General features: G+C 44.5%; 1 protein-coding gene across 11 annotated transcripts in view; it reads left to right on the plus strand.

Moving 5' to 3' along the window:
• KDM2B (lysine demethylase 2B) overlaps positions 1-23,194 on the plus strand; it is a 106,522-nt gene that overhangs the window by 63,356 nt on the left and 19,972 nt on the right. For all 11 annotated transcript variants that reach the window (XM_021532716.4, XM_085592775.1, XM_077787255.2 and 8 more), the window contains one exon: positions 4,569-4,655. In XM_021532716.4, coding sequence (XP_021388391.1) covers positions 4,569-4,655 — 87 coding nt within the window. The remainder of the gene's footprint in view (positions 1-4,568; positions 4,656-23,194) is intronic.

The raw sequence follows: 23,194 nt of genomic DNA on the forward strand, positions 1-23,194 counted from the left end.
AAGTGACAGATTTTAGTCCTCTGAGCATGCTCCAGTGTAATGGTCCGTGCAGGATCCAGGGTTCCTTGGGGTGAGGATGCAGCTGTTCCACCCTTGCTGTTCCATGGGGTGCTGATGTTCAGCCCCATAGCTGGACAGGGTGAATGAATGGTCCCTTGGGGTTCCCAGGGATCCCCACCCTCTGCTCCCACATAATGGATGAGCTGTTGTTATCACAGGCAACTGGGGTGCAAAGAGATTAAGATAAAAGTAATTTTGGGTGCTGGCCTTATGTGCCCCACGACAGTTGGTGTATTTAACAATGATATGTGCAAAAGATGATTTTAATTATATTGAAACAGTAGTGGCTTAACATTTCTGCAGAGCAGGAGTTCTGATCTTTAGCATCCAGGTCCCAAGCCAGGCGTGAGGAAGAGCAGGAGCACACAAGTCATGACACTCTGTGGAAACTTCACTTAAAAGATTTGCCCTGGTACCACATAAAGACATAATGGCAGAGGAAGAAATACAGTCCATTTTCCAGAATGCTGTTTATCTCCTTGACTACTGAATCATGTTGTCTCTTACTTTGCTACTAGTTTTCCAACCTGTACAGATAATAATGTGGGGGGTTTGCTGATAGCATCAGCAGTGGAGTGAGTAGAGGCCTGGCCCCTTTACCTCACCCTGCTGAACACCCAGAGCACCAGTCAGCTGTGTGACTGAATGGAGACAGGAATCCTGCAGGAACTGTGTAAATGACCCATGCTGTAACTGTATTTGGCTGTATTAACAAGGTTTATTTCATGGGCAACCCAACTTTCAGGCATGTGATGTATTAATAATGCTTCCTATTCGAAGTACCCTTTTAGTGCACTCATTTGAGAGCTATTTTTAACAAATGCATAGCAAGAACATGCTCTGACAAAGTCTGAAAGCTCTTGCTCTGCTGGGAAAGTCTTAAACAAGTTTCTTCCTGAAGCAAATAAATCAGTGTTTATTCTAGCACTTTTATTTCTTAATGAAATACACTCAGGAACTTTTTTTGTATGACATTCAAGTCTGTCTTTGTGCTTTAGGAAGATAATTAATGTTTTCAGAAAACAGGATATGGATAGTTAAACTGGAGAAAAGAAACCATTTTATTCAGTGATGTGAAGTTTCACAGAACTAATCGGGGTAGCTCACAAAGAATCCTTGCATTCCCAGCTGAGCAAGAGCACAGTAAAGGATGGGTGACTGGATTACTGCTCTTAGTAGTAAACACAACCACAGCTATTTAATGTCAAGTAGGTGAGATTTTCTGAAGTAAAGTAATTTATTTTCCTTACCAGAAGGGAGACTGAAAACTAAACTAAGCCTGTGTAAATTCCTTACACATCATCTGAGCTCCAAACTAAGTGTGCCTGTCTGGTGGGGACACAGCAATCCCGAAGTGCCAACTGCTGCCTCTGCAGATTGAGCACCCATTTATCACCGTGATCGATGGAGTGCAGCAGCACAAGGGAGGCTTATTTGCAGAGTGGAACAGGCCTCCCTTGGAGAGCAGGTCAGTTCTTTCCTCAGCCCAAACAGGGAATTAAACCCCTGGTGGTTGCAGCAGTGCTGGGGTGGGCTTATGCATGAAGAAGAGGTCACCATTGTACTCCTTGGTGTAGTATGCACTCCACGTCACAGGACAGGTAAAGCTGAGCAGACCTTGGATTGTGGCAGTGCAGCCCAAACATTAAACCCACTGCCAGGGATTCTCACCTGTGTGCAGCCTCTGATTTCTGCGTGAAACATTTCTGTGTGTTACCAGAGGATGGTAATTCCTCTGCTGCTGTTGGGGAACAGGATTGTGAGATCTGCCTCTTACTAATGCCACAGACCTTGCCCACTTCAAAGCAAAACCACTGCCCTTCTTCAGAAGGGCCTGTGGAAGTCCATTAGGGCAGAAGAAACTTGGTTTGAAGAACAGAGGTTGTCAAATATCTGCAACTCCTTGGCAGCAGGAGAAGATTCTTGTGCAAGACAGATGATATCTACTGAAATATGTTCTTACTTTTTCTTGCCAAGAAATCTTACCCCCTTCCCATTCTGATGACAGAAAAAAACCTCCCTCTGCTGAACACATTTCAGGGGAATCATTCCTTGCTGTGCTTTTGAAACTAATGGCTAAGCTGAATTCTTATACAGTTAATCAGCTTCTTCCCTTCATACCTGCTGTTGTCACCACAGCCCTCAAGTGTAATGAATCGAGCCACCTTGTGCTGGAAGAGCATCACGTTGTTCCTCTAACTGGAGCCCCATGGCTTTTCTTTATCTTCTTTTTTCTTGTTTTTAAGCAGGTGAACAAAACCCTGCCTCCCCCAGCCTGTTGTGAGCTGACACTTGACGCTCCAGTCAGCGCAGCCGTGGCCGTGCTGTGCTGTGCTCTGTGCAGACAGCCGTTGTTTTCAGCTGCCTCGGATGATAAGCTGCCATCGTTTTGCATTTCTCCTTGGATAATATTTTCACGTGATACATACGATAACAAGAAACCTTCATTACCTTGCCAAGTTCTTGGAATATACAGTGCTTTCCATTGAACTCCGAGTCTCTGACAGTCGTTCGTGGAAATGTTAAGGTTTTCTGTCTTACAGGCTTTCAAACCTAAGAGTAGCAAAGTAAAAAGGGATTAATTTGTCCTTTGTTTATGGCTCTCAAGCTGCCTCCTTGTTCTGGAGAATTTTGGCTTTGCAATGAGAATACAAAAGAGCTCTCAGTTTTAGGATTGAACTTTCAGAATGTGTTTACAGCTCAGTTAATGCAGTCATCTCTCTCCTAATAAAAAGCACATGAGAAAAGAGGTGCTCGCTTCACCTCAGCTTGCCCAAGAGTTAATTTGCCAGTGATTAGTCCCTGCGTAAAAGTTGGGGGTTGCACTGGAAGAACAGGTACAGTACAGACTCTGCATCACAGCCAGACTGGGGCAGGCTGGGTTTTACTCCTCACCTTGGCAAACCCCTGAGTGCAGCCACAGCACCGGCTGATGAAACTGGGCTTGTACTGGTATCGCTTATTTTGGTCACTGGTGCTGCCTTCAGCCTAACCAGTATCACCACCAGCCTTGCTGGGGTGCTGCTGAATGCAGGAGCAGCTCTGTGCTGGGGCTGTGCTGTCTGGTGGTAACAGAGCTCTCATTTAAGCACAGGCTGGGGAATTGGGCTGAGTGTGGCAGGTTGTCTGAGCTCCAGGGAGAAAGTCAGCCCCAGGGACACTCATCCAAACTCAGGCTCCTGGGGCCTGGAACATGCCATCACACTCTGGGCTTTAGTTGGATGATTACAGATGAATTCCAAGTGCACTCCCTATTAAAACAATTACTGTATTTTAAGCTCTTTTTGTATAGTGTGTGAAATTACTAATTACTAGAGTGCTGCACTGGGGACTGACAGAGCCTGCTGCCTGTTGTTGGCTAATTAAGCTTTTTTTCATATACTTGGGAACAGCACTGCTGAACTTCATTGTCTGGAGTCATCTCCTAAATATTCTGTTGCAGTAATTTCCAACCTGCAGTTCTCATTTGTTTTACTGGAGCTTTTTTTTTTTTGGTGTTTAACCTGTTGGTACTGTTTTGGCCTTCAGTTTTCAGCAGCACAGCAGAGTCCTCCTTCTGACTCCCTTTTATTTGTTTTCATTTCTTCCTTTTCAGCCACCTGAACTCCAAAACGAAGAACTTTGTAGCTAAATTAGTGAGCATGTAGGGAGTCACGGGAGGCGAGCGTGGACTATTCCCAGCTGCACCACGGAGTGTTTTACCACCTCTGTGTTGAGTTACTGGTCATGGGAGTGATTCACAGTGGTGGAAGCTGTGTCAGCCTGTGCAACCCACTCACAAAATTTCTAGAACAGTGCATCAAAGAAAAGGGTTTGGTGGGGGTGGAAGGGAGGGGAGGCCAATCTTTTTTCCCTTAGTGCTGTCCATAGTCAGATCCTTTCCTGGTGAACACTCAGGAACCTGAATGCCTCAGCTGGTCACATAAAGTGAGCTGGATTCCAGCAGCTCTGTCCTGCCCATCGTGGGGGAAGGAAGGGCAGTGGGAATGACGGTGCTCTTGGACTGCCAAGTGCAAAAAGATGAGAGGTTCCAGAGTACATTTTTATTCTTGGCTTACCTGAATGATCAGTCATCTGAGGATTGATCCAGACCACACACCTGATGCCCTGTGATGGCTGAAATAACAGGGCAGAGCCTCCCTGCTTCTCAGGCCTTCTGTAGCCTTGAGTAGGAGAGCAGGGGTCACAGGTAGGGTCAGTTGGGATTTAACAGCCTGGACTTTGAAGGAGAGGGATGATAGTGGTAAGACACTGGTCTTGGACACACCAATATTACAGAATTCTGTAACATTTGAGGTGATTGATGGCTGATTTTTCTGCCTGTTTTGCAAGAAGTTTGACGTCTTGGATGTTAATGATAGGTGGTAGAGTTTCAGTGGGAATTGGAAGTTTGGAAGCAAAAGTAACTTGCAGAGATCTTGTCACTCTGCCATGAGAGCAGAGATCTCTGCACTCTTGAGTTGGAGAAATGTTTCTCTGGTTAATAAAGGCCTTTTCATTTGCAACAGAACATACTAAAGGAACATGCTGATGATGACCAAAATCTTGCCATTTCGGGTGTCCCTGTGGTCAGCTGGCCCAAGAAGACCACAAAGGTAATGAGACACACTTACTTACTAACCATTCTTGTGCCTGCTCTGGTGTTTATTTGTCTATAATCTGACAAAGTGCTGTGTATTATCTGTTGGCAGCTGCTAGCATTTTTAACACAAAATGTTACTTTTAATGGTTTTATGATTAAGACTTGAAGCAAAACAAGAAAGTGCCTTAGCAGGGAGAAATTAGAGTTTCCATTTAAAAAGAATTTGTTTGAGCCTTACTTACCAGTATAAAACTTCGAAATGTCTTGATAGTTTACTAATTATGGTTAAATCTAAAAAAATTGATGCATTTTGTGTAAAATTAAATGATGTGTAGATGCTACAAATCAGTCACTTAGGGAACACTCTTGTCTGAGGATGGTTTTTCTCTTACACTGACTGCTGTGTACATGTGCCACTTTAACTTTGAAGCATTGTTTTCTGTCCTTGTATTCTAATTTTTCCTCCTATACATGGGAGTAATTATTTTCACTTTGCAGGAGAACCATGAGGTTTGCTTCATTAAGGCTGATAAAGAATTTGAAATAATTAACGAAAGAACAATGTTAAAAGGCTGGTTGTTATTTATAACAGTGGTATGTTTACCACACTGCAGTTATTCAGCACGCTGTAAAAGCAGCTTTGCTTATTTAGAAGATGTCTCATCGCTTCTATTTTTACTTTCATTTTTCACTGAATTAGTTTTATAATCCATTATTTCTTTAGAAATGCTGAAGGGGTCGGTCAGCTTAAATCAGGCTTCGATCTGAAAATCTGTCGTTGTTACCCCTGTAGATAGCTTTCAAATAATTATCAGGGAAGACAATTCACTCAGTTCTCTCTTTTTCTGCTGGTGAACTTATTGTGGCACATATAGCCATGAGATTTTGCTGTTCGCAGGTGGGAAGTGGGAGACCATAAACATGGAACTGCCAGAGGAGAGTGGGGCAGGATGAGCACACCACATTCCTTCTTGGTCTCTTTTTGGGTTTTAGCTCAGCACATTTCAGAGGAATTGTGTCTTGTTAAAGACTTATTTCCCTTTTAGCTTGTAATAAATCCATGAGAATATGCTCTGTTTTTAAAACACTGGTTTAGAAACAACAGTGGAAAACCTTGAGAAATAGTTGTGGGATTCTCCACTCCTCTGGTTTTATGGCTGCTGCTCATTCCATGGTCAGGTATATTTTGGGCATTGAATAAAGCAAAATCTCTTGACCAGAGAAAAGGTGGTGTGGGAAACATGTAAGATAAAACCAAGGAACGATTGACTCCCTTTTGAGCTTGTGAGAGAAGGGAGGATCTGAGTGCTTTGAGGCTTTTATAAGCTTTGGCATTTGTTAATGTTCTTGTTCACTTTATTTTGGATCCTTGATAAATGCTTCATTTCTTCTCTTTTATTTCTGTGTATTGGCAGTGTAACTGCAACTGTAATGGATTTGTAATTTTTGTGACTTAAAACTTACCTTTTTTTGCAAAATCCAACTTGCTGGCTGCAAGGGTTTTTTCCCAGGTGTTTATTTTCCTTCTGCCTTTCTAGAAAGCAAAAACATTCAGGAGGCATCATTCCCACTGGTATGACAATATCAACCATACCAGTTAATAACAAATACAAGGAAATCTTTCACAGAAAGTTAGATTTGAGGTTGAAGTTTGGAAATAAACAAAAACTGATAGCAGAAAAAGTCCTCTCACCATTTTCTTTGTATTTGCTTTGCTTAATCTGTGATCAGCTTGTGTTATATCTTATGTTTTAGCTCAAAGGTACACTTGCAGATAGGGCTGCACATTTCCCAAGAGAAATTTGTTGTGGTGCTTCTAATTGGCAAATGTCCTTGTCATCTTCCATGTTCCAGCTATTTCCCTTCCTGGGAGCAGAGGCCAAGTGAACACGCTGAGAAGAGACATCTTAGAGCTGAGTCTTTGAGTTCCAAATTAAAATCTGTGGGAAAGACAATATAGGGGAGATTTGTCTAAAAGCAGTTTTAGTAGTTAAGCTTGGTTATTTCTCCTTTGTTCCCTGTAAGCCCCGATAATGAAATAGAAGATTTTACAGAGAAGAAAAACCCTTAGGGAGGGGGAAACTCCCTTGGAAAATAGATTGTAGCTGGTGGAACAAGTCTCTATGGCCAGAAGATCCCACAAATGTTGAGTACAAGGTAGAGGAGTAAAATCTACAAGTAATTCTGCTTTCTGCAGTCTTGTAGTATTTATAGAAGAAATGGCAGATATTTCCCAGTGCTTTCCTGAGATCTTTGTGTTCAGAGAGAGAAGGAGATCCAGTACAGCACAGTACCTGCTAATGTGGGGCTGCAAGGAGACATTTTAGTTGGTATCAGCTTCCAGGGACAGGAGGATTGACTGATTCCAAGCCATGAAGGAAAATAAGGGAACTGAAATCCAGAAAAATAAAGCAGTACATGGAAAAAAGTACATCTCTGTTGCTTTCTCCCAAGAGAAGGCTCCAGAAGAGATTTAGAAAGACAAGAACAGCAGATGGAGAAGGAAGAATAAAGCCAGCATTAAATGCCAAAACATTTCAAAGAAAATGGAAATTACTGTAAAGAAAGAAGGGGAAGAGACTAGAAATGGCAAGAGAGCAGGATTGGGAGAGAAGCAAGCACTGAAAAGGGTTGGAGTGGGAAAGGCGAAGAGCAGAGGGAGAGAACCCTGACTAAAGTCAGAGACCCCTGGAATAGGGACAGAGTGTGTCTATGTAAGTAACCCAAGTTGGGAAAGGTCTAGCTTGGTTACACTGACTTGTTTTGAAAGACTGTGCCTTTGTTAACCTGAATGTTTTTCAGAGCAGCAAGTAATATTTCCCTTTAAAACAGAATCAGTTTCTTTCATGTGTTGTGAGTGTGACGAGAGCAGCGTGCACGGAGCTGCAGAACGGCTCTTGAAGCCTGTGACATGCTGGGGTTTAAGGAAGAAACTTGTTCATTCACCTCAGATCCCACTTCAGAGAGCTTGAGGTGTAATGGGCAGGACATTGAACCAAGTACAGGGAAGAGCCATCCTTGTGTTGTGGTCCTGCAGTGGTGCCTCGCTCTGTCCACCTTCTCCAAAAACGTGGGGCTGCCAGTCACACTGCAGCTCCCTGACAAAGAGAATGGTTCTCTGGGAAAAGAAACAGAAGTCATGATCAGCAATGGTTTCGTGAGTGGATGGAATAAGTGGGTGAGATTTGATGATCTTGTGGGTAATGCACAAAATGGGAGGCCGGGGTCTGCGCCTGTTCCCAGCTCTGCTGCAGCACCTTGTGTCGTGTGAGGTGAATGGCACATTCTTGCTCCCTGAGCTTTTCCTGGTGGAGATGGGGCTTCCCAGCTGGGAGGCTGGGAGGTGAAATTAATGGTTATAAAGATCTCTTGCATCGTCAGTGAAAAGTTCTGTAGTAAAATGTAGGAACCATTACTGTTTTGTGGTAATAAGAGAGATAGAGTGTGATTCATAGACACCTCTTCAGAACATATTTACTCATCTTTATGGAGCTATTTTGAGTTGCTTGTACTTCTTATAATTTATTGATAATTATTTAGCACAACAATTACTCTCCTTTAGGCACCTTCCCCCCCACACCCCTTTGGAAACTCTATTTTAGAAGAAGCAAGAAGCTGTCTTTTTCTTTTAGCTGTACAGTAAGAAACAACAGTCCAGTGCCAGTGGTCTCAGGATATGTACAACAATCCCACTTTAGGCCTGTTGAAGGAATCAGGAATGTGGGACTGAGTGGATATTTGAAACCTGCTTGTCCTGCTGGCTGACTGACAGTTCGTGTACCTTCAGGCTGGACATTTCCTAGTGGCTGCCAGCACGGATGCAGCTGTGGATGTGCAGCCCCCATCCTGTTCCTGTGCCGGGGGCTGTGCAGCTCTGGCTTGTCCTCACTTGGTGCAGGGCTTAGTGTTATCTGGGGGGGTTGCAGTCACGGATCATTAAGGTTGCAAAAACCCCCAGAATCATCAAGTCCACCCTTTGTCCAAGTCCTGCTGTGCCATGCTGTCCGAAGGGCAGAGCTCCATAGGGCACGCTGCCTTCAAGTGCTGGGTTCTTCAGCAGCTAAAGAGGAGGAGCAAGGAATCATCCCAACTAACTTCTACCCCATCCCTGGGACATGAACTTCTGGGTGGTGTGAACAGAGCCTAAACCTGATTTTCCACTGTGACAACTCACAGCTGGTCACCAGTGCAGGAAGCTGGTGCCTGCCAAGCCCAGTCTCAAAACCTTTTCCTATGAGTTACTCAGCCCTGCAGTACCTGAGTTCCCACTTATCTGCACAGGAATTAGAGATAGTATTTTATTTAAGGAACTCAGAATATGGCTTAAGCAGAAACCACATTTTTCAATCCATTTCCTATTTCTGGAAGAAAATAGTCAACTCCAGCAGCATGTAATTACACTCTGTGGCAGTGCCTTCTGTTTTTATCGTGATAAAGATCTTTACTTGTCTATGAAGAGCAGCTATAAAGAACTAAAATATGTTTGGACTCTCCTGTGCTGTGAAGAGTTAGAAATGCAGACTGGGAGCTGGATTCTCATCTCTCTTACCTGGCACAAAACTAAAGCCACTGCATTTGCAATGAGAGCGAGTGTCCAAATATATTTAGGTCTGGCTGTAAGCAGGAGATGGAGCTGTAATTTTCAGGAGCTGGTTAACAGTGCTGCAATATGTGGCTGTTTCTCTGATGCCTGTTCATAGTCTTTCTCCATGTAATTTTTACCTGCTGATTTTAAAAGAAGATAACTTAGAAATCTAATAAGGAAATGGTAATATTCCTATTTAATGGAATACTTTTAATTAGTAAAGGCCACAAACTGAAACTTTGATTGGATTATTGGTTTTTTTAAACACCAGTTTCCCTGCAATTGGTATTGCAAATAATGTTCATAGCTCTGCATCAAGGCATGAGAACCAGGAAGAAAAAGTGATCATTGAAAAAAAAAAAAGGAAGGAATCTCTCAGGCTGGTTTTTTTTTTGGATTGGGGTGGTCACAGGTGGGCATCACATTGAAAGGGGCCTTCTGGGATGGCAGCAACTGATTTCTGTCATTAATATGTTCTCTCCTACAGCAGTTCAGTTTGTACCCCATTATTTTTACTAGAAGTCTTTTTGCAGAATTCTACAGACACATCCATGGATCTGAAAAAGAAGGATTAACTCATATGAACTATGAGTTTTGTGAGAGGCAGAGCAAAAGGCTGATTCCTGAGGCTGAGGAAAGTTATGTTCCACCAGCCCACAGTCCTTGTAGCACTGTCCTGTTCCCAGTGGTGCCATCACCACTGTTAAAGGAGTCATAGGAACAAAGCAGAAATACAGAGACTCCTTTGCTTATCTTCCCTGTTAAGATGGAAGATTATATCTTCATCTTTTCTGCTTAGTTTTCCCTGGTAGAATTTTTTTCTCTCTGAATTTACCTAATAATTTGTGGAACCTGTTGATCTTTTTGATCCGCTCAGCATCCTGTGCCAGTGTCCCCTGCGGTTTAATAAAGCTCTGTGTAGATAAGTACTTCCTTATGTTGTTTCAGATCTGTCCTTTAATATCATAAATACACTTCATGCCCTCGGTATCATGTATTCTGAGAAATTTGAATGTGGTCTCTGTTCATCTCTGTGCTGTCAAGGATTTTTTAATGCCCCATTACTGTGTTTCAGTATTTTTTCCCCTATTCCCAAGCTGAAAATCACAAGTCAGTTCAGTCTTTTCTGGTACTTAACCCATACATTTAAACTTTTTTTTTTTTTTTTTTTTTTTTTTTTTACTGTATTCTAGTTCCATTATAGGTAGTTTTGAGGTGAGGGTGAATGTGGGACTCCACAGCCACATATATTCAAGATGTGATGTTGGAGAGCAGAGACTGGCAGGACATGCCTGGTTCAGCATGGCCCAGGAGAGTTGAAGGGGGAGACAATTGTTGTGTAAGGACCTCAGGGAATAAAATCATTGGGGCAGGAAAAGAGTTATTTAAGCTAATGGACAATGTTGGCATGGGAAGAAGTGAATATAAACATACTATAAATAGATTTAGGCTGGAAATAAGATTTCAGATCATTGTTAACAGTCTCAACCAAAGAGTAGACAAGAAGAACAGTGGACAGTTGTGGTGAAAAGGGTGGTAGATTTTTAGAATTAACCTGTATTTTAAATAATAAAATTTGGCAGGATTACCTAGCATCTCCAGATCTGGACCCCACAGATGTCCCTATGTACTTTCATATGACTGCCACCATTTTCAGCAAGGAAACTTCTTCCCTCTTTTTGGTGTTTCCTCTTAAAAGTGCTGGGAAGAGAAAAAAAAATCTACTAGTTTTTAATATCAGAACTCCTTTATTTATGGATTCAATTTTATGTGACATTATGCATTGGATCAAAACTAAGGAATAGTAAGTAAATTGACTAAGAATCACTGGACACAATAAATTTGATTATATGCAAAAATTAGAGGGTAAAGCGTAAAATGGAGGGTTTTGATTAACTTGAAACCAATGTGATTTTTCAGAAGTGTTGAGCATTGTTTTATATCAGGTTTTCTTTCAGTTGAGGGGGAGAGGTGTGAGGTGGACAAAGAACATTCCTGAAAACCTTTGAATAAGTGCTTCCAGTTTTTACTTGCTTGCTTACTAAGAATTCCTGCCATAGCTATTGTTGGGCTAGCTCCACCCAGAGAAGCAGGAGCAGTGAAGGACTCGTTAGAGCAATTAGTGTTTTAACCAGAGTGGTGTCTGAAACAGATCTGAGCACGTAGAAATGGCACAACATCAAACCAGCATCAGCTTCAGGAGCCTGCCCGGGGCTACCACCAGGAAAGCAGCATTCCATGAAGCAGCAGTGGGAAAACTCTGCCAGATTCCCTAAGACAGGCCAGTTCCATGGAGATCCACTCAGGGAACTTCCTGTGGGAATACAAATGTATTAGAAAGCACATACTGACAATTAAAAACAAGCACTTAAGAATTAAAGTACAAATAGAGTCTTATTTGGTGTTAAAAAAACTTGGATAAAAAAGATAAAGATAGATAAGAGAGCAAAACAATCCTGTGTAAATTGTTGTATGATGTATTTTCTGTTTGAGATTCTGGGTAAGTTGTTGTATGGTGTATTTTTCTGGCTTTCCATCAGTCATTCCAAGTGGTGCAGGAGCAAAAAGGAGATTTAAACTGTCACATTTCATTCTTGCCAGGCACCAGCTTAAAGGTGTTTGAAATGATCCCACACAGCAGAGCCTGAACTCTGTTTGGTGTCAACAACAATTTTAAATGCCAGTAGTCTGCAAGGAGATTTGCATATACAAATATGTGTGTATTGTGAATCCTTTTTGTTGATAAAAAGTCTTGATTATAAAGTTCATAATCTACTGCAAATCAGGCATTTCTTCATAGTTATCAGATGCTAATAATTACTTTTCTCACAGAAAATAACACAAGTACAAAAGAAAATGAGGATTTAAATCAATTTAAATTTGTTTTTCTCTTTACTGATTTAAATTGTGATTGGAATCAGTGATTTAAATAATTTTGAATAATTTGTGTTCTTTTACACTTTAGGGTAGTAGATGTCATGTGGTAGGAGAGAGCTGAAATGTATTCAAGAAAAATACCCCAGTTCTGGCTCCTGACAAATCTATTAAGACACAAAACCACATAGTTGAGGTTTGGGGGATATTTTTTTTAGGGGACTTTCCACAGTAGCTGTACACATTCAAAACTAAGGCCTTCCCCTGCTAAGTACACTTGGAGGCAGGAAAAAAACCTGATGCACCAGAACCAAAGGTTTCTCGGGGTCCAGTGCAGAGGAGTGAGAGCTGTTGAAGCTACTGGGAGTTCCTGTCAAGCCTCTGCTTTCCCAGGGCAGTGCTGCCCAGCAAAGCAGCTCCTTGCCTGACCTGTTTATTTTTCTGAGTGCTGTTTCAGTCTTCTACACACATTAGTCCTCCAGACAAATTCATTTGTGCAGTAACTCGGTGCAGACCCGAGGAGTTCCAGGGTCTGGTGGATGTGGACCCTGCCTAACGTGCCAGGCTGAACAAGATGGTCTGGAAGGTCCCTTCCAACCCACTCCACTCCGTGACTCTACAAAAGAGCTTCACTGCCTAGTGCCTCAGTATTTTTCTAACACCTTTGCCTGGTGACTTGACAGATTATTTCTCACCTCAAGAGGCTGTACTTGAAATATTGTGTCCCTTCAGGGAGTAATTATAAATAGCAAGGACTTGAATGAGCACCTTCTTAATCTTCCATCTTTGACTTAATATTTTCACTTCTTATCAACTCTCAGCCACTTGCTTTGAAATCTGACCAATGCCTTTATGTGATTAATACATCAAACAGGTAAATTAGAGCCACTTTGACTCTGACTAGAAATCTAAATGGATTGAGGAAAAAAAAAAAGAACAGACATCTCTGTTTTCCAACTGTTGTGCTCCAGATATCATACAAGAAGATTTATGTATTCTTCCCCATTGTCATTCTTCTACCATAGACAGGAATATTCAGTAATATGAATTTTTCCCAACTATGCCGTGACTACCATTATTCATGACAGAAGCTTTCTCTTTATTTCATGACAGTATAAGTGCTGATGAAAACTACTGTAGTTTTAAGACCTTTTCCTTAGATAGTTTATATGAAATGAGTTGACAGATCTCAGATTTTATCACTGGGAGCCTGGCCTATGTTTATTGCTGAGCTGGCCAGCAGAGGCTAAGGTTTGAACCTGGTTTAAGACTTCCAATTTTTGCTCTCCACTATCTCAGCATCAAAACAATTCAAGCTTTGAGTATGTATGTGAAAGTTAATAGTTTAGTTCTGGATCGAAGCACATTGGCAGAGCAGCGGGAAAGGCGTTTGTCATTCCACAGTACAGGCCATGCAATTATGGACATTAATCCTGTGTGCACTTTTCAGAACACAATTGAATTGTATGTTCTGTCCCCAAGAAGATGGCTTCCTCTTAGTTCCACAGCACATTGAAATTAAAGTCTGCTGAGAATATAAATGAGGGCTTGTTTCAACTTCATGACTTTCCTGCAGGCACCAGTGGACCAGATAGAAGAGGGACAGCAATGCCCTCCTTTTTAAAAATAACAAATACAACAAAATATATGGGTACATTCCAATAAAATAAAAGGGTACATTCCAATAAAAGCAAAGCAGCTGCGAGTCTTAGCCTGGTGTGGTTTAGTTGTTAGTCCTGGATGTTACCCCACAAATCCAAGTTCGTAGGTGAGAACAATGAGCAATGAGCCCTCATAAGCAAGCTGCACTTGAGCTTTTCCTTTACTTACCATGTGTTTGGGTTTGGTCTCTGGATTTTCAGGCTGCTGCCCACACATTGGACACAGCTGACTGTCTCCCAGCGTTCTGTGCAGTGTGTCAGAGCACACTGAGCCTCTTGCAGGAAAGCAGGTTTCCTATTCCGGTTAATCCACTCTTTCACATCTATTTGCATGTTCCTCCATAGCATGGCAGTCACTGCTTATCTTCTTAGGAACCTCCTTCACTAGTTTTTTTGCATTTACTGACAGAACATGGCTCTTGGAGACACAAACTGTGCTGTGCAAATGCTTTGTGCCATAAGGCTCTGTGGAAGAAGGAAGCATGGCAGGATTTCCCTCATTTCCTAGTAGATAGTCCCAGACATGTCATGGCTCTTCCTGCAAAGAAGGGTCTGTTTTGTGTGGTAGATGAAGTCCATGTTTCACCATTCTGCAGTCTTACTTACAACTTTTTTAAGATGACAGGGTGTTGGGGTTTGGGGAGGATTGTTTGGGTTTTAAGGCTTGTGAGTGAGGAATTGCTGTCAGGAGGGTTTGTCTGGGCTCCTGTTTGGGTGCTGCTCCTCTGCTGCAATAGCCCAGGCAGTGTCCTCCAGGAGGTGTTTGTACAGCCCTTGCTGCCTTTGGTTCTCCTGGAACAGTGCTGGACACTGGTTAGGGAAGTATGAGCAGTAGCACTGCATGGAGAGAGCAATCAATATTATTTCATCTTGCTTTACTTTATTTGATCTAAAGTTGATCAGTCAGACTCTGTTGAAAAGATTGTGACAGATACTCAGTGCATCTGATGACAACTCTTATGTCATAGTTCAGATGAAGTAGATGGGAAGTAGTAAGATTGTGGATATTTAGGCTGTCAGACTGTCACTGCTAGTGTTAAGAATACAACTGAAATATTGGTTAAAACTCTTGGGAAAAGCGTCATGAAATTTGCCCAGGCCCAACAGTTAAGATCGTATTTCTTGTGAATGGACACTTACACCAAAACAATGAACCTTAGAAAGCTACTAGGTAACTCTCTTATTCTGATACAGGTCAATAATTGTGATTCATAAACATCTCTGTGGGTTTCCTTTTCAAAAACATATGTGCTGGCCTACAGAAAGCAGCAGCAGCTCAAATCACAGCATCTTTTTTCAAGGACTTGCATATCAACCAACTTGAGATTTAATTGTTTCTCTGTAAATATTTTTTTCTAATACCAGTTAAATATAATACTAAAGGTGCATAAAAAGTTTCAAGGGAAGGTTAGATCAAAAGTATGTTTGTGACACATAAAAAACTTTATTTTACTTCATTATTGAGCATCATAAACTCTAGTGTGTAATAGGAAAACAGGGATCCTGTTCAGGCTGGCAGCAGCAGCTGCAATCTGTTGGTGCAGGAGATACTCAGGAGTGAGTGAGTATAGCACAGGGGTTGTAGTCCTCCTCCCCCAGCTTGGTTTTACTACTTAAGGATATTTGCATGAGAATAAAATCTGGTTCTTTGGCACTCATCTGCTCCTGCTGTTTATTCTTCGCTTGAGGTTATTGTCTCAGTTTGTGACAACATAATTGGTTTCTGTGGAGAAGATTATGATATTGATGAGACTTATATATGACTTCAGGTGAGGTGCAATCAAAGCAACAGTTCAAAATAGAAGGTGCTGTCTGTTTTCGTGCAGTTTTCACTATGGCTCATTCAGCAGCATAATTAAGGATGTTATTTATTACTGAACTGTACCACAGTAAGCTGAAGTATGAACACAGTTCTGCCACTGCAGGCAGGACTGGGGTCACTGCTGCTTATTTTGTGTTCTAACTGTTGTGAACTCCACCAGGCTGGGCAACTAGATGCTGTTCACTCAAGGGTTGCTCACTATTTGTTGTAATTTAGTATTCTCTAGTGCAGACAAGCTGAAAGAATTGAGCTGGAAAATGCTCTCTTAATAGTTCCTTCTGTGTATTAAATATTCCTTTGAACGGTTAGCTGCTCTTGTACAGGATAAATTTTTTTGAGAACAATTATAATCAGAAACAATTATTTTATTGTGTTGTTTCCCCCTTGCTGATTCCCAATTTGCTATTTTATATCATACCCTATCCCTCTTTTATAAACACCATCTCAGCAAAGTTTACCTAGCGTTTGGAAATCATTCCAAGATCTTGGCATGTGTGAGCCTTGTGCTCTGTAATTAGAGCTCACTTGTCACTTGTGGTGCTGTTGCAAGGGCAGTGTGGTGATGCTTTCGGGTGGCAGGGCTGGCTCTGGGGTCAGGGTGCTCTGGGTTACATTGGGAAGGAACCTGCTGCAGCCAGGAGAGGCCAATGCCAACATCAGGAGTGCTGGAATGCATTGCAGATAGAGGAGTAGGATGATCTCTGTCATGATTTAATTTGCTGTGAATGACATTTTGCTGTGGTGTGACTGGTGGATTGTCCTTGGGGGGTGTCACAAGTTAGTGTTTTCTCCCATCTGGATTACAGAGCCAAAAGGCCGGAGGGACAGACAAATGTGAGCCAGGTTACAGGGAACTGGGCTAGTGGAGACTTGGTCTGTCCACGGGCAGGTGTGGTCCCAGGCATTCTCCTTCAGGATGTCATCTGTCGTCCTGCTGCTGCTGCAGGCCAGGTGTATTACAGCACCACAAACACGGCTGTAGCCACGGCCTTGCTCGTGCCTTAAAACATTGTAGGCCTGTCATGAGATGCATCCCCCCTTCCTCTCTCCTCCAGAAAACATTGGATTCTGATATTACCTTGTGATTCTGAAAGCCAAGGCCTTAGGCACATGCCTTTCGTGCCTCAACTTTCGTCTGCTCCCGCTCACGGTTGTGTAGGAACACAGTGGGGGAAGAGAGAAACCTGAGGAGACAGGTTGAGCACATCCCATCACCTTCTGGGAGCCCCACCATGTGTTGTGAGTAAATGCTGTGCTCCCAGCATGGTGGATGAGCAGGATGGGGAGAACACCATCACCTACCCATCATTTGAGTTTGAGTTGGCAAGAGGACAGGAGTACAGCACTCAATGGATATTTAATGTACTGAAAATAAGGAAGGGGCATAATTACGCAATTCACGTGGCTTTATCAGCAGTTGCCTGTAAATATGTTTAAAGTTTGACTGTGTTTTGTTACTTAAATTTGAGGAGCCAGGCTCGGTGTGCATCCTGGTGTCACAAAGGTTGTGTTGCTGCTTGATCCCATGCCAGCTCTTGCCTGTTGCTGCCTCTTCTGAACTACCCAAAGTGGTTGTGCTGTGTGGTAATTCAGACCAGGGAACCGAGCTGAAACTAGTTTGGCAAAAATCCTGATGCAAGGACCATTAGATGTGCTTCTTTATGGCTTCTTGGTTGCTCAGCACATGCAAATATTTAATCTCATGTTTAATTCTGTGTTGTGGGCGTAGGAGCCGGAGGCAAAATCCTAACAACTTGAGTGAAATCGGGATTTCCCCTGAAAGCAGGCCCATAAATCCAATGGGAAATTTAAATCTCGGGCACTCAAATACAGGCCTGTGACCCTCAAGTTGTGGAGGGCAAAGGCAGTGTCTATGTGGAGGTGCTGGCCCCGGGACCTCTGGATCCAGAACAGGTCCCCAGCTGACCGACGTGCAGCATGTCCCACCGCGGGGAGGGCATTTCGTTGTGAAAGCCCAGCAGCGGGGCAGGATGATCAGAGCACGGCTAGAAATGGTTCCTTGGGAGCAAGTCAAAGAGGGGGTGCCTGCACAAGGAGCAGCGTGAGGCCAGACGCGAGCAGCTCCACCAGCCGGGTCGCTTCGTCTTATCCCAGCGCTGGTTCTGCCGCTTGCAATCTCGAAGTTTGCTCGGCGCCTTCCTCCCGCCGAGGGATGGAGGCTCCCCGCTGCCGGGGCGGAGCGGGCAGGTAGCGCGGTGCAGGGTGTGTGTGTGTGTGTGTGTCTGAGCGCGTCTCCTTTGTCTGAGCAGCCCGAGCAGCGCCGAGCGCCCCGCGGGCGGCCGCGCATCCTCCCCGCCCAGCGCCGCTCGGCACACCCGAGCCTCGGCCCGCCCCCGCCGGCCCTCGGCACGTCGCGGGGCTCATTACCGGCGGGGGACTAATTGCCGGCCGGGCTGCCGAGCCCCCCGGCCCCGGCCGCGCCGTGTGCGGGGGGCGGCCGCGGTGCCCCGGCCGCGCGGTGCCCGCTGTCCCCGCAGGCCGGCGGTGTGGAAGCGGCCCGCGATTGGCCGTGCCGGCAGGGCCAGCCCCTTCCTGGCTGCCTGGCATGAATATGCACGGCCCCCCTTCCTCCTCCTCCTCCTCCTGCATGTGTGTGTGTGTGTGCGGGGAGCGGGGCTCCGCCAGCAGCGCCGCTCCAGCCATGTCAGCTCGGCTCCGCCTGGGCCCACCATGAGCCATGGCCATGTCTGCGAGCGCCGACGAGGAGGACTACGAGTCGGAGCCGGAGCCCGAGCCGGGGCCGGGGCCCGAGCTGGGGCCGGAGCAGGTCCGGGGCGGGCGGCGAAGTTTGCAGCGGGAAGGGAGGGGAGGAGGCCGGGCCGGGCAGCGCCGCGCCGGCCGCGGGGACGGGAACAATGTGGGGTCGGGAGCGGCCCCGGGGCAGCGCCGCCCGCCGAGGGACCGCGCCGGGCGGGGCCGCGGAGCCTCCGCGGGGCCGGCCCGGGGCGCTCGGCCTCGCCCGCCGCGGGCGCCCCGGGCACCGCGACTTCGGCACCTCCCAGGGCCCCAACGCGCCGCGAGCGGCTGGCTGTTGCCTCTCGGGGGCTGCCCTGTCCGCGGCAGAATTGTTATTTTTTTTCCTATTAAGATTCCTCAAATAGCTGAGAGGGCTGCGGGACTTGGGGGAGAGTCTGATGCTGAGCCTGGCTACCTTGTCTTCGTTTGATTTATAGCCAAAGCCTCCTTTCCATTCCCAGGGACGAGGGATGTAGAAGAAAGAGAAGGATGTGTGCCGGAATGAAAAGAGAACTTTTATTAATACTTGCAGGGTTTATTCTCTGAAGGCTTTTTTTTTTTTTTTTCTTTTTCGTGGGGGAAGGAGAATAAACTTCTTAAATTTATGAAGTAATCTGTGAAAAATAATCCAGAACATATGTTCTAGATTGCGTATTTTACTCTCTAAGAACTGCCTAAGCAATTAAAAATGCACCAGGAATAGTATTAAACATGTGTATGTAATTTAAACATAAACTTGATAGTTTTGTTCTTAACTCGAGGTGTTTCGCTCTTTAAAATAGCCTGATATTTTGTTTTTGGGGACAAGTTTCTCCATAGTCCAGGTGTCGAGACTATCTTCCAAAGCTCATCTTGTTTTGAACAAGTTTACCTTGTTTTGGTTCAGAAATGCGCATAGAAGACAGGACCGAAAAAGAGTTTGGGGTGGTGGTGTGCCTTGGGTGCTCCCCCGGGATGGCAGATCTGGTGCAGAAACCTTGGGGGGCACGATGTGCTGTGCTGGCCTGGCGCAGTGTCAGTCCAAGAACCTAAGCTGAGGTTTGGATGAGTAACTTTATTAAGCCTTTACCTAATTCTGAGGATTTTTGAATGTGCAGGCCTGTGCTGCTTCTGAGTTCACTGCTGTGCTCCCAAACATAGTTGTTAAAATGTCCCAGTCCTCTTTTCTTAAATTTTTTCTCATGCCAGGCCTTTTCCATTTGTGTCTGTGTCTTGGTGCAATCACTGCACACTTTTTAAAAAGAGCTAATGGTTGGGAGAGCAGATTGGTCTCAGCTGTATTGTACCAGCTGCAAAATTGTTGCTTGGAGGTGCTGGTTCTTGCTGGATGAATCTGGAAAGTTGGTTATGTTCTGGGATTCTTCAACTCTTCTAAAACCTGAGGCTTTCATAGCATTTTTGTATCTTAGAAGTTTAAAACAAAAATTAATGCAAGACAGGGAAAATCTTTCTTTTGGAGTTTCTTAAGAAACTTGGTCTGATCCTAAACTATAACGCAGTGACCTATGTACCAAAGACCTGTGGAATGTTTTCCTTTCTGTTCAGAACTGTTCCAGTGGTAAAACACCTCATGTAGCTCCAGCTGTATTTTCATACAGGCCTGCTTTAATGCCTGCTTATCCTCTTTTTCTACACAGGACATGTCAAATCAATATTATGTTGCTTTTTGTACTGCGACAGCCCTTGTATGTAACAGGTGCTTCACCTCCAAGGGTGCAGTTGAACAGCACAATTTCAATGCTCAGGTAGAAGCCACAGGTTTTATCACTTCTTGTACTGACTTTCCCTGGTCTGTGTCTAAACTAAGAAGGCAGAAGGACTGTGAGGTTTTGCAGCACAGAGCACACAGGATTTACTGCACTTGTGATAGCTGCCAGCAGTGCTGGGGGTTTGGAAGTGTGTGGGTGCTGGGGCTGTATCCTGGGCAGCACCTGCCCCAGCCCACCAGGTTGCTGTGTTACTCCTGGTGTGAAGAAATTCGATTTCTGACTGTGTGTAAACAGAGAAAACTGCACGTGGTTGGTGTGGGGAGATTTGTCCCAAAGCAGCAGGAAAAAAAGCTGTGTTGTGCCCAGAGACTGTGGAACTTATTAGGATCTTTGTTTTAAGAGCTCCTACTTTGGATGAAGCTTATCTCCCAAAGCGTATTTTTGCCAATATATCTTATTCCACCCTCCAGGCCTAACTTCTGCCTCCTCACCACCAGAGGAAAATAAACAGGGGCACTGACATTGGCAATGATGTGCCAGTTTATCACACCCTAAACAACATTGCTATATTGGCAGAAAAGCTGCTGGAGTGTCATTAACACTCAGATGAACCTGCAAAGTATAAACTTTTATTTTCTTTCTATTTTCTTGCGGAAAATTAGTCTGATTCAGTAGTGAAGCTCTGTGTGGTCACCTGGAAGCGTCACTAGGAGCTTCTTTGGTTGTGGTAAAAGGGGATTTTGTAGGTATGAAGTGGAGGAGATGGTGGCAGTAAACATCTGGAGAAGATTAATGCTGGTTTGGGATGGCTGGGATTGAAAAAGTTCCAGTGCCTTCCCTTTGCCTTTGATGCTGCTGTTTAATGAGGGACCTTGGACTTGAAGGACACCTCCACCCCAGCAGGAGTGTATTCTGAAGGAGGGTGATATAACTGTAAACACTCAACTGTGAGAGGAAAACAGCTCTCCTGGAGTTTGCATGTGCAGTTTTGAGTAGATAGGCTTTAGCCAGATATGGTCCATGGTGTTGGCACGTGCTCTTTGGTTAATACAACTTTTAAGGATGTTATTGGCATCAGTAGGGTTTTTTGCTCTCTTACTCTGGCTTTTTCCTTGGCCCCACCACATTCCTGCAGTTACATCATCCTGTCCTTCCTTCTTCCTCTGAGTTCTTCCTTTGAGAAGGGTTTCTGTTAATTGCTAAACAGACATAAGGGTTTAATACAGAAGAACTGTTGACTTGCTTGTGATTATTCCCAGGGTCCTCAGGGAAGTGGTGGAATCATGGTCTATGGAAGAGTTAAAAATACGTGTGGATGTGGCGCTTGGGGCCGTGGTTTTGTGGTGAACGTGGCAGTGCTGTGTTAATGGTTGGACTCAAAGATCTTTGAGGTCTTTAGCCTTAACAGTTCTGTGATTGTGCAGTGCCTGGCAGTGTGAGTGTAACAGGCTGACCCTGCCAGGCAGCCAAGGCCAGTACCCACATTTTGGGGTGAATATAGGGTTACCTGGTCTGCACCATGGCTGGGAATTGTCAGTTTGGGTTTCTAGTGGGAATGCCAGAACTCCCTGCATAAGGAGGCTGGGAGAGGGATGTGGCATGGAGCAGGAAGGGACAGTGCTGCTCACTGCCCTGGGCAGCACACAGTAGTCTTGTCCTCCAGAACTTGCACCCTGTTTGGATGGAAAAATGCTCCTCAGGTGCAATGGGAAAGGATAGAGACCTGACTGACCAGAAGCCTTTGCTGTGCCACCCTGTGGGTGTCTCCAGTGCCCGGTGTTGCCCATGACCCAGCTCCTTTAGGGTGGTGTTTTAGGTGACAGCAGTTACAAATTGTGGGTTAATGTATGCAGCTTCTGTAAAAAATGTTTTTCCCCTAATGTTTATTTATCAGACCTTCTAAAGAAACAAGTGGTAGTTAGATTTGGCTATCCTAATTCTGTTAATACAATTGCATTAGGATGCAGTGCCACATAAAGCTCTAAGCTCAGGACTGGCACCTGGCATGTCCTGGATTCTCATCTTTGGGTGCTGTTGTGGTTGTGTGGATGTGGTCAAACTGCAGTAAATGCGAATAATCAGAATTTGTCCATGTGTTGCAGAAGGAAATCACCACTGCCTTGCAAATGCAAGGGATATATTTGTGTGGCACAGCACGTTGAAGCAGTGAACACTGCACATACACGAGATCTTGCCTAGGGGAGATGTACACAGTGGATACTCCGAGCTGTTCACATTGTACTTGGTTGAAGTGAAGCGCTTCAGGATCTCACTGACCTGTCCCCTGAGAAGCCCTTCAGAAAAGCCCCACACGTCTCTGGGGGTTTTTGTGGAGTCTGAAATAATGGTTTGGTGCTGCTGGCAGCAGTTTAAAGCAGGTCACTGAAGCTGAGTGGTGGAATAGGAGCTGTGCCCAGGTAAAGGCTACTTGCAAAAGAGCTTGTTTCTATGCTGCAGACTTAGTCACCCTTGCTTTGAGAACCAGGACCTCCCTCCTTCTGGACTTGGTCACAGGGTCAGCTGATCTTCCTCTCTAGGGTGGAGGAGTTTGTATGTGAAGTTGCCTGGTGACATCTCTGGCAGATCCCAGTTGGTGTTGGGACAGCAGCTGGGGAACATCAGCACCTATTTAATGATGCATTTAATGGCTGATGGTTCTTGCAGTGTTTTCTCCAAAGCTTGATGTTCATGGTACTATTTGTTTGCCCGAGGTCTTTTGAGTTGTTCTTTGTAATTGTGAAGGTTAGAAATTTGCTGCTGTAAATATCAGGGTTATGTTTCTGTTGCAGTAAGGGTTGTGCTCAGGGCAGAGGCCATTCCTTAATGCCTCTGGTCCTTCTGAGCCTGGTTGGTGTTTTTTAGTGATAGCTTGGCAGGGCTGGGACATGTGAAAGTGTCCTGAGGTACCTGTAAGTAGGCAGTGAAAACTGCCCAGCAGCCACATGTTTGTCCATAACCAGAATAAACTCATGTTCCAAGCACAGGCTTCCAGGTAGCTGATTTCCTAGGGTTGGTTTAGAATTATGAGTGTTGTACCTGAGCTTATTCCCCGATCTGCACAAGCCTGTAGAGAGACTCCTTAATTACTTGTGACCACCCCACCTAGTCTCCCCTAATGCTGTCCAACAGGACTGTGTTGAATTT

Source organism: Lonchura striata, chromosome 15 (genome assembly GCF_050655825.1).
Source record: "Lonchura striata isolate lonStrDom1 chromosome 15, ASM5065582v1, whole genome shotgun sequence".
In the NCBI taxonomy this organism is placed as follows: Eukaryota; Metazoa; Chordata; class Aves; order Passeriformes; family Estrildidae; genus Lonchura; species Lonchura striata.